The sequence below is a fragment of the Malaclemys terrapin genome, chromosome 6, assembly GCF_027887155.1.
Source record: "Malaclemys terrapin pileata isolate rMalTer1 chromosome 6, rMalTer1.hap1, whole genome shotgun sequence".
Classification (NCBI taxonomy): Eukaryota; Metazoa; Chordata; order Testudines; family Emydidae; genus Malaclemys; species Malaclemys terrapin.
Window position 1 is genome coordinate 84,398,842 of NC_071510.1, and position 15,730 is coordinate 84,414,571.

The 15,730-nt window shown below is 40.5% G+C and overlaps 1 protein-coding gene across 1 annotated transcript in view; it reads left to right on the forward strand.

Annotated features, from left to right (window-relative positions):
• Positions 1–15,327, forward strand: part of OCLN (occludin) — a 30,562-nt gene extending 15,235 nt beyond the window's left edge. The window contains exons 5-9 of the mRNA XM_054032634.1: positions 1,691–1,815; positions 8,147–8,347; positions 11,414–11,585; positions 12,332–12,373; positions 13,965–15,327. Of these exons, the coding sequence (XP_053888609.1) occupies positions 1,691–1,815; positions 8,147–8,347; positions 11,414–11,585; positions 12,332–12,373; positions 13,965–14,066 (642 nt within the window). The 3' untranslated portion in view covers positions 14,067–15,327. The remainder of the gene's footprint in view (positions 1–1,690; positions 1,816–8,146; positions 8,348–11,413; positions 11,586–12,331; positions 12,374–13,964) is intronic.
• Positions 15,328–15,730: the final 403 nt, after the last annotated feature.

Below are 15,730 nucleotides of genomic sequence, written 5' to 3' on the forward strand. Positions count from 1 at the left end.
GGCTGCATCTGCTACGATTAGTGGGAACAAGAACGTTGGCATAATAGTTCCACGGTAGAATTTGAAAAACTGGTATTGAAGGGGAGATGCAGGATATTGACATCTTGTACCAACCCTAAACCCTTCTCTATTCATGGAGATCTCTAGCTATTAAAAAAGCAGGGAAAAATCAATTAAATGATATTTTGGAGTTAAAAAAATACTTCTGATGCCATATCAAATAAAATATGGAAGAACATTGACTGTTTTGAGACTCTTCCTTGGAAAACACTTGTATATGTAAAGCACCTGTAGAACTGGAAAAACTAGTTGAGCCACCCTTTTGTTCAAAGAAACCCTAAAGGGATTTCATGCCTGCATATTTTCACATTAAAATCTCTAGATATATAGATTAGACACAGCTTTGAGAATAAAGCCCTCTTCTGTCTGAATTGTGAAGGGTAGGCAGTCTGGCAAACAATCAAGTGTCGTGTACACAATACCCAAATATAAATTTAAGACTCTATAATGCTTCATGCTGGAGGACACTACAGAGAGGTACATTATGAACATACCTGTCATATTTAGATCCATTGAGTGCAATCTAGTTCATTAAGGGCCCAGTTCGGAAAGGTTCTTAAGCTCGTGCCAAACTTTAAGCACGTGAATAGTTCCCTTGACTTTAGTGGATCTACTCATGTTTAAATAACTTGTTGAATTGGGGCTACAAATAAAGCTGATCACCCAGTTGCTCTAAAAGTCCTATTGTTTCTCAGCCAACAACATTAATCTACTCCTTCTACTCTCATCTTCACACTTTGAAAGCCTGCCTCTTTCAATTCTCAGGTCACTCTTAATGGCATCTTTTAAAGAACTATAAATAAAGGTTACGCTTCAAATAAAACAATCTTCTCCTTCTCTTCCCACCCCCGCCCACTCCTTCTGTACTATTTCTACTTCCAATTCCAAAACTGCTCCACTTCCTTCAAACTGACCCCCCAAAAGAGTAGTAATGGGCATGGGGAAGATTAATGTAGTCAACCCTCCATCCATCAATCTGGCACTGATATGAAGCAGCTGCTGAGGCGTACCTGAATGTGATAAAACTATTCCAGGGTACTGTAAGTGTAAGACTCTTTTTTTTTCATATACTTGTAAACCATCTTGTTTCAGAAATACCCATGGCACAAATACTTCATGTAACAATGGGCAGTGGAATCAAATTTCTTTAAAAATAACACAAACACAGGACTCTCATGCTTTGGGCCTAGAGCCTCCTGTGCCAAAAAGGGTGAAACTGCTGTAGCACTAAAGGATTTATTTATTTTTGGTCCTCCATGATGTCTAGCATGTGAGGGGTCTTCAGACTACAATCCCCCATCTACACATGAGCTCAGCCTTCAGAAGCATTCAGTCACCTTATTTCAATCTGAGTCTCCACTTCTCTTTGGTCAGTGCTACCCTAGTATTAAAATAGAGCTGATGACTTCATCGTAGTGGTGCTAGTGTCTCAATCTGCTGTACATATAGGAATATTTTTGAATAATTTGTGTAATCCTAGTTCTGAAAATGCTTTCTTTAATTTATTTTAAAAATCAAACAAAACTGAGAGTGAACTGCTAAAGGTGTTTATTTAAAAAAAAAGAAAAAGAAAAAAGCTTTCAGCCACAAAACTGAGATGTTGTGTATCTTAATGTCTCTCTTTTACTAGGTAAAAAATGTAAATGCAGAACCAGTAGTGGACTACCCAGATAGAGTTGCCAGTTCCATCGTTTACTCTGTTTCTGAGAAAGTTAATGAAAATCGAGTTTATACAGACACCTACAGAGCTATGCCGTAAGTAAACTGTTCCTGCCTTGTTAATGGATACAGAACACTAGAAGGGTAATAGAAATGCATTTGGACTCTTGTTCTAAAGAGAGGATCAAATCTTTTTTTCTTACTCAGGATTCACCATGGAAGAAATTGGTGGGATTCTTGCCCGAACAGTTATTGCAGATGTTATCCTGTCTGTAGGGTGTTGATTAACTTGTATATGTTGACTTGTTCTCGTGTGTGTGTGTGTGTGTGTGTGTGTGAATTTAATATTATAGTTTTATAAGGTTATGGAAGATTAATGTGAAACTTTTACCTTAGTTTGTAAAAATCAAGCAAACTTACTCACAAGCCTCAGCTCTAAGTGTAATTGAAAAGAGTGGTCTCCAGGTTATGCTGTTCTTACTTATTCATAACATGTTTTTGATATAAAATAGTTGCTAGTCAATTTGTTTTCAGATAAACTAGGAATTGACTTTATTTTGTAGTATTTATCCATATTAGTCCCTTTCTGGTGTAAAGATTTTTAGTTGCGGTCTGTCACCTTACATTACGTCTTTTATCCTTGTATTGACTTGCAGTCTCTGGTCCGTAGAGATTACTTAAATTCAAACTAGTATTATGTAGAGTACTAAGAGCCTAGGATAGATTCTTCTAAGGCATTTATCATCTTGGTGTTCAAGCACCAGAGTGTGTGAATATTTAAAGGAGAAAAGAGAAATAAATACTCCTTACCATAAACAGTAGCGGAGGTAGGGGGAATTAAACGGGGTATGCTGATGAAGAAAGATTGCATCTGTGTTTGAAGAAAAATAGAGGGGAACTGTCAAACATAAGGGGTGTGTGTGTGTGGGGGGGGTGTAAATTAAATGCATGACATTCAAAGATGGGGGGGCTGAAGAGAAACACATTGCTTGTTTGGAAGTGAATTTATTTATCTACCCAGTCAATCAATAATGGTAATCTAACCAGATTCCTTCTAAAAAGAAAGTACTAAAATCCATTCATTCTAACCCATCCCTGTATCTCTCTATCCTTGGAAAAATTATCAGTCTCTCATGTGAGTGAGAAATATGAAGTCTCCTTAAGCTCGTATTGATCTCTGAACTCCTCTTTCCCACCCTGGGGGAGTTAGGGCATGCTACAGAGTCTGTTTGCTTTGTGTCTGGACTAGAAGGTGTGTTCTTCAACTTTTAATTACCTATCTGTATCTCTCTTGGGCTCATCTGTGGTGCATGATGGCTGCTCTCCAGACTGGAAATCATGTAGCAAATTCACAACACTGGACTGCTGCTAAAACATGCATATGTTGTTCCTTTTTCTATGTTATGGAGCAGGCAGAAGACTTGGACTGTGCAGAAATTCCGCTTCTAAGCAGGACTCAGTTCTCTGCTTGCTCATGACAATGGAAGAGACCCCCCTGCCAAAAGTGAGGGGTGGGTGTGTGTGTGTACACACCTGAAAAACAAACCCATGGCTGGGTCTAATTTGAGGTCTACAACCTGTCTGTTTAAATATAATTGTTGTTGTTCTTTGCTGAATGCTTTAAATCAGAACATGTCTCTAAAGACTTTGGATATTCTTCATTGATTGTTACTCTCTCATCATGTGAAAAGAAAATTAGTTGCAATTTGAAGCTCTCCAGCAACTGCTTATAACTTAGTTACTGACACAAATTCAAATACTACAGACGTTTCCTTCTCTCTTTCTTGCAGATCACTTGTCATACAGGCATTGATCTTTCAAGAAACTGTTAAATAGTGAACACACTGAAGTGTGAATCAGGCCCTGTACCTATGAAACACATAAAATTTTTTAAACTAATTCAGAGCAACTGAACCCTGATTCTGGAATTAAATGCCGAATTTGCAGTATCTTAACTTTGCCACTCATAACAACTAGGAGGGGAGTGGGGGGAATTATACCTCTCCTCTCAGTAGACCCCTCTTCTTCTGTTCCAGTTCTGCCTGTTTCAGGAAGTGCCAGAGATGATTCTCTAGATGAGTGGTCCCCAAACTTTTCAGGGTTGCGCACAAACCCCCTGTTACTCCTGTCCATGCCCCCTCCTGGAGGGCCAGGGCTCCTGGGGTGGGAGGGACATGGATGGGGTAAGGGGGCTGGGGCCACAGTTGGGGGCAGGGCCAGAGCTGAGGCTGGGAGTGGGGCTGCAGTTGGGGGTGGGGTCAGAGCAGAGCTGGGGACGGAGTAGGGCTGGATGGCATTTCCCTTCCTGTCCCCTGTGGGGGATGGCCCAGAGCTGTCACACCGCCCTAGAGGGGTGTGCCCGACAGTTTGGGAACCCCTGCTCTAGATAGTCTTTATCTGCATAGGGAAAGAAAAACACTTCAAATTCAGTAGAAAATTTAAAATTAAATTTCTAATAGGATGAAGTCTTATGGCAAGTCTGAATGGAGTCCACTATATCGGTGTTTCTTAACGACAGGTGTGTGGGCCAGCACCAGTCTCTGAGATCTCCCTGACACAATTTAGGAAGGCAGCAGACTTGTCCCTGATATCAAAAAGGTTGAGAAATACTGCACTATATCACTCTGAGATACCTTTTTACCCTCTTTACTTCCCTTCTCTGACAGCTTTGGACTGAGGTGATCTTTCCTTTGTCTGACATAGGTATGCTGGATACAGTTTCCTTCAGAGGAATGCCTTGAAGTCAAGGCACAGAGAATATATTGCTAGTTCTAGGTGATAGTACTGTTTCATCCCACCCGGCACTAGACCCTGATTCTGGTACTGACCCTGGTACTGAGGTCCCAGAAGTGGCCCCAATGGAAGTGGTGCAGGTGGAGGAAGAAGAGGCATCCCATCCTCTGGGGCTGGCCTCTTCCTTGTCATCCCCGGATGAGGCAGTTGCAGGCCCCAGTAACCCACTGCCTCCAGATGACTTCAGAGCCCATCAAGAGCTCCTGAAATGGGTCACCGCAGACTTGGGGCTGGAAGCTGAGGAGCTGAAGGAGACTGTGCACAACTTAATTGATATCCTGGCTGCAGCGGCTCCATCCAGAGTGGCCCTGCCAGTTAATGAGGTAGTGTTGGGGCCTGTCAGGGTGCTCTGGCAGACCCCTTCGTGTCTGCCCCATCTCAAAAAGGGCAGAGAAGTAGTACTATGTACCAGCCAGTGGGTTTGAGTACCTGTACTCGCATCTCCCCACTTTTCCCCCTGGTCCCTGGTGGCATTGGCTGCAAACGAGTGGGACAGACAGAGGCAGTCGAGTGCTACTCCCGAAAATAAGGAGGCTAAGAGACTGGACCTGTTTGGATACACCACTTATTCGACAGGCAGCCTGAAGTTACGTGTCTCTAACCAGCAGGCTCTGTTGGGTCAGTACGATTTGAACCTGTGCAACTCAGTGGTCAAATTTAAGGACTCTCTGTTGCAGGAGTTCATGGCCAGCCTGGAGTAAGGCAAGATGTGGGGCCAGGACCTCCCTCCTGGCAGCTCTGGATGTGGCTTACTCAGCAGCCAGAACGATGGCGTCCGCAGTCACCATGAGGCACTGTTCATGGCTCCAGTCATCAGGCGCCTCTCACTAAGTGCTGCAGTCCATTCAGGACCTCCCCGTTAAGGGTACCTTCCTGTTCTTGGAACAAACGGACTTCAAGCTTCATGGCCTCTAAGACTCGAGGGCCATGCTTTGCTCCCTGGGCCTTTACATGCCCCCAGCCTCCAGGAAGCATTTTAGGCCCCAGCAGCCTCCCAGATTTCTGGTGCCTCCCAGAAAGGGAAAGGGCTATAAATGTTGTCAGCCCCTACCTTCTGCCTCAGCTTTCTAGTCGAACTTGCATAGATAGCCCAGTGAGGTCAGGCAGGCCTTTTGAAGGTATGTCCGAGGATGGCATACCCATCTCAACTGCAGATCCATCCCCCTATTTGTTTTTTTTTAGACCGCCTGTCGCCCTTCCACTTGGCATGGTCTTCATAACATTGGACCATTGGGTGCTCAGCACTATAACAGTTGGTTACACCCTTCAGTAACCCTTTATTCCCCCCCCATCCCTGCTACCTCCGTCCCCCCATCCCTCTTCAGGGACCCTTCTCACAAGCAGATTCTCATCTAGGAGGTGCAAACCCTCCTATGTGTGGGGGCTGTAGAGGAGGTTCCTCGAGACATGAGAGGGAAGGGGTTTTACTCCCAATTATTTCCTAATCCCGAAGGCCAAAGGGGCTCTAATGGCCCATCCTGGACCTGTGTCACCTCAACAAATATCACAAGAAACTGAGGTTCCACATGGTCTCCCTGGCCTCCATCACTCCCTCCCTGGATCCAGAAGACTGGTATGCCAACCTCCATTTGAAGGATTCTTATTTCCACATCTCCATCTTCCATCGACACAGGAGATTGCTCAGGTTTGTGGTGGGTCAGTGCCACTACTAATTCACCGTGCTTCCGTTCAGCCTGTCGGCAGCCCTGCGGGTTTTCGCTAAGTGTATGGTAGTGGTTGCGGCCTTCCTCAGACATCGAGGTGTACAAGTCTGCCCATACCTTGATGACTGACTGATCAAAGGCCACTCACGGGCTCAAGTCCAGCAAAGCACTGGCATAATATGGGCCACCTTTCAGGCGCTGGGCCTTGTAATAAATGAGCAAAAGTCAACTTTGGTCCCAGTTCGGAGAATACAGTTCATCAGGGCGGTACATGACTCCAGCTCAGGCCTATTTACTGGAGACCATATTCCGAACTCTGTCAGACTGGATCTCCCAGCTTGCAACCTACCCTCTTACAACCGCCCGGGGTTTGCCTCAAATTGTTGGGTCACATGGTGGCATGTACCTATTTGGTGCAGTACACGCAGCTACGCCTCAGATCTCCACAGATGTGGCTGGTGTCAGTCTACTCCCTGGGCAGGCGCCACTTGGACTTGGTACTCATGATTTTGCTGCCCATCCTAGCTTCACTGGCTTGGTGGAGAGACCTGGGTTCCATACCTTTTGCTGCCATGTATCCGTCGGTAACCTTGGTTTTGGATGCATCAGACCTGGGGTGGGGAGCCCACCTCAACAGTCTCAAGACTCAGGGCCTCTGGTCCCAGGAAGAACTCTCCCTGCAAATAAATGTCAGGGAACTCAGGGCGGTATGCTTGACTTGCCAGATGGTCCTTCCCCAGATCTAAGGCAAGGTGGTGCAGGTCTTAACAGACAACACTGCTTCGATGTTTTACATCAACAAGCAGGGAGGAGCTCAATTTTCAGCCCTGTGCTCTAGAAAATCGAGGGAGAGAGACTATATGTAAACAACCATAGATCATGTAAATAGGAAATTTATTCCTGATGCTTTATACAAAACATGATTATTTGCAGGTACTATCACCATACTGTGAAATTAATTGTTGGTGCATATGCCAGATTTTCCTCACTTTTGCTCACCATAACACTCTATTTCTGTTGCCCACTTCTTCATCTTTTATTCTACGGTGTCCATCCTAAAATGTGATACTCAGGATTGTGTCCAGGACCAGAGCCAGCTCCAGGCACCAGCCTGACAAGCAGGTGCTTGGGGTGGCCGCTCCAGCGAGGGGCGGCACGTCCAGGTATTCAGCGGCAATTCGGCAGACGGTCCCTCACTCCCACTGGGAGCAAAGGACCTCCCGCCGAATTGCTGCCACAGATCGCGGCTTTTTTTTTTTTTTTTTTTGGCTGCTTGTGGCGGCCAAAACCCTGGAGCCGGCCCTGTCCAGGACAGTCGGTGTGGGGTCTCAGTTCTTGCTATAAGCAAACTGTAGTTGAGTTTCTAAAATCTTAGGGGCATTTGTACAGCAAAAATGCTAATCATCTAAGAAATTTCATACTCCACGGTTAGGTAACAAATGGATTCCATCCATTTGAAGGACAGCCTTTGACAGACATACCTTTGACAGACCTCTGGGCTACTGCCGTTCTATCCACTATTATTTCTATTTTAAACTGATTGCCATTCTGTAACAGATACACTTTTAAAGATTCACAAGCAGCTTTCTTTGTATAGGGATCTCTTATTATTCTTTAAAAGGTTAGTTGATTACACTTTCAGCCCAGTGTATGTTTCTCAACTCACCAGTTTTAGGTGAAAATGGGAACATGAAATCACAGAGGTGGAATGCTTACAAATCTGAAAAACTTGCTCCATTTGAGTTTGGAACAAATACATTCATATTTTATATTATAAGCAATTTGTTAGACAAAGTTAGTGAATTAAAATGAGTGACTTTTGTTTTCCAAATACATGTTGAATTTTTTATAGAATAAAAATCCAGATTATTTTGTCTTTAATTAATCCTGTTAATACTTGCCCTGTGTGTATAATGTTGATGATTCAGCCTGAAAATGGCAACTAATGAGATCTTTACTGCTTTTGGTAGGGAGTCTGATGTTGTTATTCCGTTAATGAAGGACCTCACACAGTCAAATTATACTGGTAACAGTAGTTATGATGGATCGACTAAGGAACCACCACAAAAGAGAAGAGCAGGAAGACGGAAGAGAACCAACTCTGATAACTATGATGCAGATTACACCACTGGAGGGGAGTCTTGTGATGAGCTGGAGGAGGACTGGGACAGGTACTGACAATAACTTCATCAAGCATTGAAATAATACTAACTCCACTGTTTGTGATGGGCTAACCCTAGTTAATAAGTGTGCTGCCTCTGCTGAATGTGGTAGTGGTTAGAAGCTTGTTAATAATAATATAGCTGCAGTGCCACTTCTGTACTGTGGATAGTGGCAGCATAAGGACTATGGAATAGGAAGGAGGGCCTAGAAAGGTAGTGGGAAAAGAATTGCCTTTTATACTTGGAAACTTTGCCTTTGAAAGGAATATTTACAGCAGTAGCATTATCTGCTGTTACTTGTCTGAAGTAGCCTCTCCCACTGATGCTACTACCTAGAATGATTTCATATATGGTCATTGAACAAGACTTTGGGTGTCTTGGGACATCTGTATTTAGCAGAATGCACCAAGTATATTTGAAGTGTCCTATTTATATTTTAATATTGAGACTGAAGCAGTTAACCAATATAACAGATGCTTCAAAATTTGTTTTGAGTTCCTAACGCTGCTCATCAGAGCAAGTCAAGTTGAATGCATACATGCTGCAAGCTCTGCCACAAAGCGGGTAATAAAACTCTTCCCCTCCTCCGCAACACTCCTTTCACTTCAATATTGAAATGCACTGACTTCCTCCCGAGCACAAGCAGCAAATCTATGCTAAACCAGCTTCCATAGTCTTTAATGTTCTCTCACAGTAAAATCTCCTCCCCCCGCCCCCCAAAGTTTATTCTGCCCTGCATATAGACAGAAGCTGACATGCTTTGGGTGATGAAGAAACTGAAATATTTGTTATGGACAGCTAGGACTTCATGCTGCTATGAAGTGGTTAGTGCTTTTGAGTGAAATTAGCCGTATTTAATAATAATAATTAATAAATACAAGTGGTCTTTAGACAATGATCAAGTTAATCTGTGGAACACGTGCTTAAAAACTGATGGCCATTCCAAAATGAGCTGTTGAGGTGGTGGTAGTGGGATAATATAGTCGAATCCTAACCTGCAGAGGTGTAAGATTTATAAACCTACAAGAAAGAAGGATTAATCCATTCAAACCACTATACACTGTGGTAAAGTTAGCAATTTGCATTTCGGAAAAGCACTTGGGTATTTTGCATTGTAAATAATGTGAATTGGGGAAGTTGGTTCCCGGGAAAATCCAGAAGATGGGAAGAGTACGAATGTTGTGCCAGTATTCAAAAAGGGAAAGTAGGATGACTTGGGTAACTATAGGCCAATTAGCCGGACATCAATCCTGGGCAAAATAATGGAAAAGCTGATATGGGATTCAATTAATACTGAATTAAAGGATAGGAATATAATTAGGCTTGGAAAGGTTAGATTTTTATCGATTAAATGTCAATTTCACTGTTTATATGCAAAGCAACAAAAAATATTTCCATCAGTAATCATCAAAATTTACAGATGGGTGAAGAAATAAAAATAGTGCTTGAGAAATTTAGTTGATTTAAGGATACTTACTTTGAATATTTGGACATTTGATGCTGACAATTTGTGTTTTAACAGTTGTAAAACTCTAACTTTTTGAATCTCAACATCTGTCATTAAATAATCACCTAACCCCTGCATGACTTCCCGCAATTGTGAAAATGTAATCAATAAAAAAATGCTTAACAATAAACCATTGATATTATCTTGAAATTATGTTTTAAAATTGAAGCCTAAATATAATGCCAGTTAAATGTGATTTTTATGGAATACAAGTCGTGCAAAGACCTGTATTCCTCCAAAATATATAGTCAGATTTGTTTGACAAGTTTGATAATAAAAGTAACTATGTAGATGTAATATACTTTGATTTTTAATACTGCACGCCATTCTGATTTAAAAAATTGGCTGTATACAATATGAAGAGAGCACGCATGAAATGGTTTAAGAACTGTTTAACTGACAGATTTCAGCAAGTAGATATCAGTGGGGAATCATAGTTGCATGAGGGTGTTTCTAGTGGTGGTCGGAAGGGAGCGGTACTAGATCCAATGCTATTCCACATTTTTATCTATGATCTGGAAGCAAATCTGTGGACAAAATTTGCAGATAACACCCAGATTGTTGGAATGGTAAGTAATGATGACAGGGAATCATGTAGAACGATCTGGTTTGCTTGATAATCTGGGCCCATTCAAACAGAATGTGTGTTAATAAGGTCAAAAGCAAAATTACACATCTAGGAACAAGGAATGCAGGCAATATTTACAAAATGGGGGAATGTATCCAGGAAAGCAGTGACTCTGAAAAGGATTTAGGAAACGCAGTGAACAAGTAACTCGACATGAGCTCCCAGTGTGGTGCTCTGGCAAAAAGGCTAAAACAATGCACAGGGAATATTTAATAGGAGTAGGGAGGTTATTTTACTTCTATACACCTATACCCTGATATAACACGACCCGATATAACATGAATTCGGCTACAACACGGTAAAGCAGCACTCCAGGGGGGTGGGGCTGTGTGCTTCGGCGGATCAAAGCAAGTTCGATATAATGCGGTTTCACCTATAACGCGGTAAGATTTTTTTGGCTCCCGAGGACAGCGTTATATCGGGGTAGAGGTGTATATGGCATTGATGAGATTGACACTTGATTATTCCATACAGTTTTGGGGTCCACATTTTAAGAAGGATATTGAAACCCTGGAAAAGGTACAGAAGAGAGCCACAAAAATACTTTGAGGGCTGGAGAAAAGGTCTTGTAGTAAGAAATTTGAAGTGATCAGTCTATTTAGTTTATCAAAAAGGAGATTGAGAGGTGATGTGATTACAGAATACCTGAACAGGGAGAAAATAGCAAGTACTAAAGGGCCCTTTTAACTTAAAGGAGAAAGACTTAACAAGGACTAAGTAGCTTGCTATGTGGCCCTACCAGTGCCACTAGTTTCTCTGTCAGGAGCAGTAACTTTCATCCAAAACTTAACATGCACTCTCACCCTCCATCAAATGGATAAACAAACGCTTTCTGTTATACAGCTGAAGATTGCCCATACCATATGTAACAAGTGGATTTTTTTCCCCACCACCCTCTCCTTCTCCCCTTTCCCTCCCCCGTTGCCAAATCTTCCCCTAGGGAATACCCACCAGTAACAACAGATCAACAAAGGCAAGCATATAAGCGAGACTTTGACTCTGGATTACAAGAATATAAGAGTTTGCAAGCTGAACTTGATGAAGTCAGTAAAACACTCTCTCGACTGGATAAAGAGTTGGATGACTACAGTGAAGACAGTGAGGAATATAAGGTATTTCCATGGATAACTTGAATGTTTATGCAGGATATCTTGGGGGAGGGGGCGAAGGGTAGGGTGCTTAATTAATGTATGCAAAAATATGTGCCATGTACCAGTGAATGCTAGCTTTGTCATACAAATTACTATATAGCAAGTAAACTTAAAGTTAGTGAACTGATCTTGCAAAACTTAATGGATTTGAATTTGAAAAAGGAACTTTTCAGAATTTAGAGGTTTTATTAAAATTTTGATGGGATACTGAAGATCTTTGTAAATGGAAAACTCTTACAAATAGGGTGAGAGAAATTCCTGATATTTTGATAGTATGATTATCATATATCTTAGACTCTGCTCCAGAATTTTAGATCTTGGCCTGGGATTAAAAACTATTCATGTACTGGAAGAAATACTGATGATTTCTTCGGTCAATATTAGCATTTTTGTCCAGCCTTGAATATCCTTCCCAACCTCCTTTAGATTTTTATTAAATGGGCCTTTCTCCTCTAAGAGAGAATAGGATATATGGTACATGCCAACACAAACAGATTTCTAGCTCTAAATCCCTCAGACTGTCTAGCAGGCTGACATCCAAAGACTATTTTTACATCCTCTGTAGTTCAACTGCCTTTCTTTGTAACTTTAGATTTTTTTTTCCAAATGTATGGTTAACAACTCAAAACCATGTAATAGGATGTTAAATCTGTATTGTTCATAGCACTGACATGACCTACTTAATTTAATTTTCTCCCTAATTATAGGTTGCTGCTGATCAGTACAATAGGATGAAGGATATAAAAGCAGTAAGTATCATAAGGTTCTCTTATTCTTGTTTGTTATTTCTAAGGACTTAACTTTTTTTGTGTTTTTTAAAAAATTCTTCCTCCTTTTCTCCCTGTCCAACTCACATGCAGAGTGACAACCACTGGAAGCAGGTGCCAAGTACTTTTTCTTTTAGCAGATCTCTAACTTGGGCTTGAGCAGTAAATTCAAGAAGTCTAACTCTGTCTTGGCACATCTCCAGTGTAGTCAGTCAGTCAGTCCTAGTTGTGACTGCTTATACCAGGACTGAAATTGGCCTAAACCACCTCAAAACCTGTTGAGATGCTTCTCAGTATGACCATAATATAATGGGTGTTTGTGGTGAGGAGATGACTCCAGCTATCACAGTACTGAATTAATGGCAACTTAGTAAAGACTTCAATATGCTTAAAGCGTTTTCTAGGCAGACAGAATGCTCATTAAATAGCAGGACTAATAAAGCACTGGCAAAGGTTAAGTGTGGGGCAAGATTCCCTTGTCCCTCAATCCTAATATGCAACATTCCTGATTTTCAAGTATTGGGCTTCTCCTGATTTAGTCTGTCAAATTCTATGCGTTTGTAGGCAAACTTTGGTAAGGGACTAAGATTGCATTGGCAGGGAGATACTGAACGGATAAACAGGTCTTTCCTATCTTTGCTGGTTTTATCTTTGTAGAAGTTAAATAACAGTTCAACTCTTACCTAATCAAAATCTGAAACTTCTGCGTACATGAGAGAACAGTATCTTCTGATTGTCACTTTTGAAACAATAGATGAAATGTTGCCAACTCTCACAACTCCATAGCAGGTCTCATGATATTTGGTGTCAGTCTTAATGCCCCAGTTGATAAAACTAGTTTATTAGATGAGATTGTCAGCTTTTTAGTAAAATAGTTTCTAACCCTCATGACTGCAGAACAAAGCTTTAAAAACGAACACTGAATGCTCAAAGAAAGAACACAAGGCAAATAGTTTCAATTCCAGTACTGCCAACCTCAAGATTTAAAAAATTGTTAGCCCCACCCCCCAATCCCAAAAAAAGACTATGTATTTCCTAGGTATTTGCAATATTTTTGCTACTGGTACTTGGGAAGCTGCTTTGGACTTGCATAGGACGGCTGGTTGCAACTCCTCTCTCTTGATCACACTGTGTCCGGGTTTATTTACATATGATTCCCTACTTGGTGGGCACCAATACACATATTTGTGTGTGTGGTTTCTTCCCCAAAACCTTGGAAGTTCCTATAAGAATGGATTCTTCTTACAGCAGGCTAATTAAGCTGGTAAAACAACAGGAGTACTTTTTTACAGTACAAAAGTAACTTAAGAGTCCAAGTGTTGTCATTATACAAACTGCCAGAATTGTGTGTAAACAGATGAGCTGCTTAGATTCCTGGGCACCTTTTTCAGCTAGGACTCAAACTGATATTTACTGACTTTTATAACTCTGAGATTTATAATTTTATTTAAAATGGATTTTTATATTAATGTGCAGCCCTTGAGCACTTTTCATATGAAAAAATTACTTTTAGACACTTGTAGAGAATTCTGGTTGGTCTAATGCCACATTTGGTTTGTGTTTTTGTTTTTAGTCAGCAGACTATAAGAACAAAAAGGCTCAGTGCAAGAAACTGAAGAGTAAACTGTCGCACGTAAAAAGGATGGTCAGTGATTATGACAATCGGAGATCATAGAGGAGAAAAGAAGGAAACAATTAGAATAATTAAATAGGTTATGTCCAGTTTTGTAACAATGGGATATAAAATGGCTTTGGTTGCAGCTGAGAAGCGCAACCCCTTTTGTCTTATTGGTTAAAAAACAAACAAAAACCCACCCCACCAACAGCCTCAGTTTTAGTTACCTCAATGTAACAAATTTTGATACCTTGTTTACTATCGAGTACAGCCTCTAACAAACCAGACAAGGAATCTGTTCCATTTGAAGCCTGGCATTTTTGCCTGGGAACAATTCAGGTCCAAGGTTTGTTATCTAAAAGTTTGACTTATTTAGTATTAAGTTGCAGACTTCTCTCTCTTCCTCAACAGTGGTTGAGGACTTTAAATATTATTGCCCTTGTCTGCATATTGACTCATTCCCCAGCTTTGTTCTCTACTCCATATGGTATGCCCTAATTTTGAAAAGCAGTTTCCAGATAATTCTGCATCTCTTCTGGCTCCTAATTGCAACACATTTGAATCTGTGTTGCTTACATAAACAGTAAGCTCTGGGGCCTTAAAAATTTCACTTCTGCAGTGTGCATTATATCCCACTGTAACCACTCCATTCGTAGGGTCATGATTAACCATTTGTTTAGGAATGAGTTCAGTTGCACAAGTAAGTGTATTAGAGACCAATGTAGTGTGTAACTAATGAAAACGTGAAATTAAATGTGAATATATTTGCTTTTTTAAAAGCAATCTACATTTGTATTTTAGATTTTTTTTTATTGTACAGGCATGTATTTAGAATAACCAGTTAATCTTTTTATGGCTTACATATGATTTGTAACTGTGACTATGTGCAGAATCTGGATGTTCCTGTGAGCAGTTGTCTTCTGCTAAATATGGTTTATTTAGCAGAACTAAGTCAATCCATTGTCTGATGCAATTAACTTTGACCATTTTTTTTAAACAGCCAAAATGTTTTGACCATTGTAATTAAAATAGTTCGGTAGGGGCCTAAATAAACTAAAACCAAAGTGAAGTTCGGTGGTTTTAATAAAGTTCTGAATCTTCCTTTTTTAGGCTTAATTCCCATGCTAGCTGCTAATTTTTTGTTTTGTTTTTAAATATTCTCTTAAAAGGAAGAGGAAGTGACTCTTCATGGAAATTCCAGAACACTTTATACCTAATAAAACAATATTTTCTGTAAGTTGCACCCTTACATTTTTGATGTGATACTTAAATTGTCTGTGGCAGATAGTGTTTTTTTTTTTTTTTTTTTTTTTTTTTTTTTTTTAGTAAATCATTTTTCACATTAACTGCTCTTAAAGGGTAAGCAAGTTTGTGCTTCTAAAAACATATTTAGCCTATGTTACTGAATACCTTCAATAAAACCATTTTACAACAAATCTGATTTTACTTTTTTTTCCTTCCGCGTTTTACACTGTTTGGATGATGTAAATAGATTAGTCCTTTTAGTCAATTTGACTCTTATTCTTATGTGCTGGACCAATGCTAATATATTTGGGTTGCAAATAGTACAAGGAAATAATGTGGGTTTCTTTTAATCTGTTTCCATTGGAATTTTAAAATAAAATAGTGAAAACATTTCTATTGGTGTGTGGTTTTATAAAACCTATATTTGGGGCCAAATTTTATCTGACATAATTAGTAGCATGCAGCAAGTAAAGCAGTTG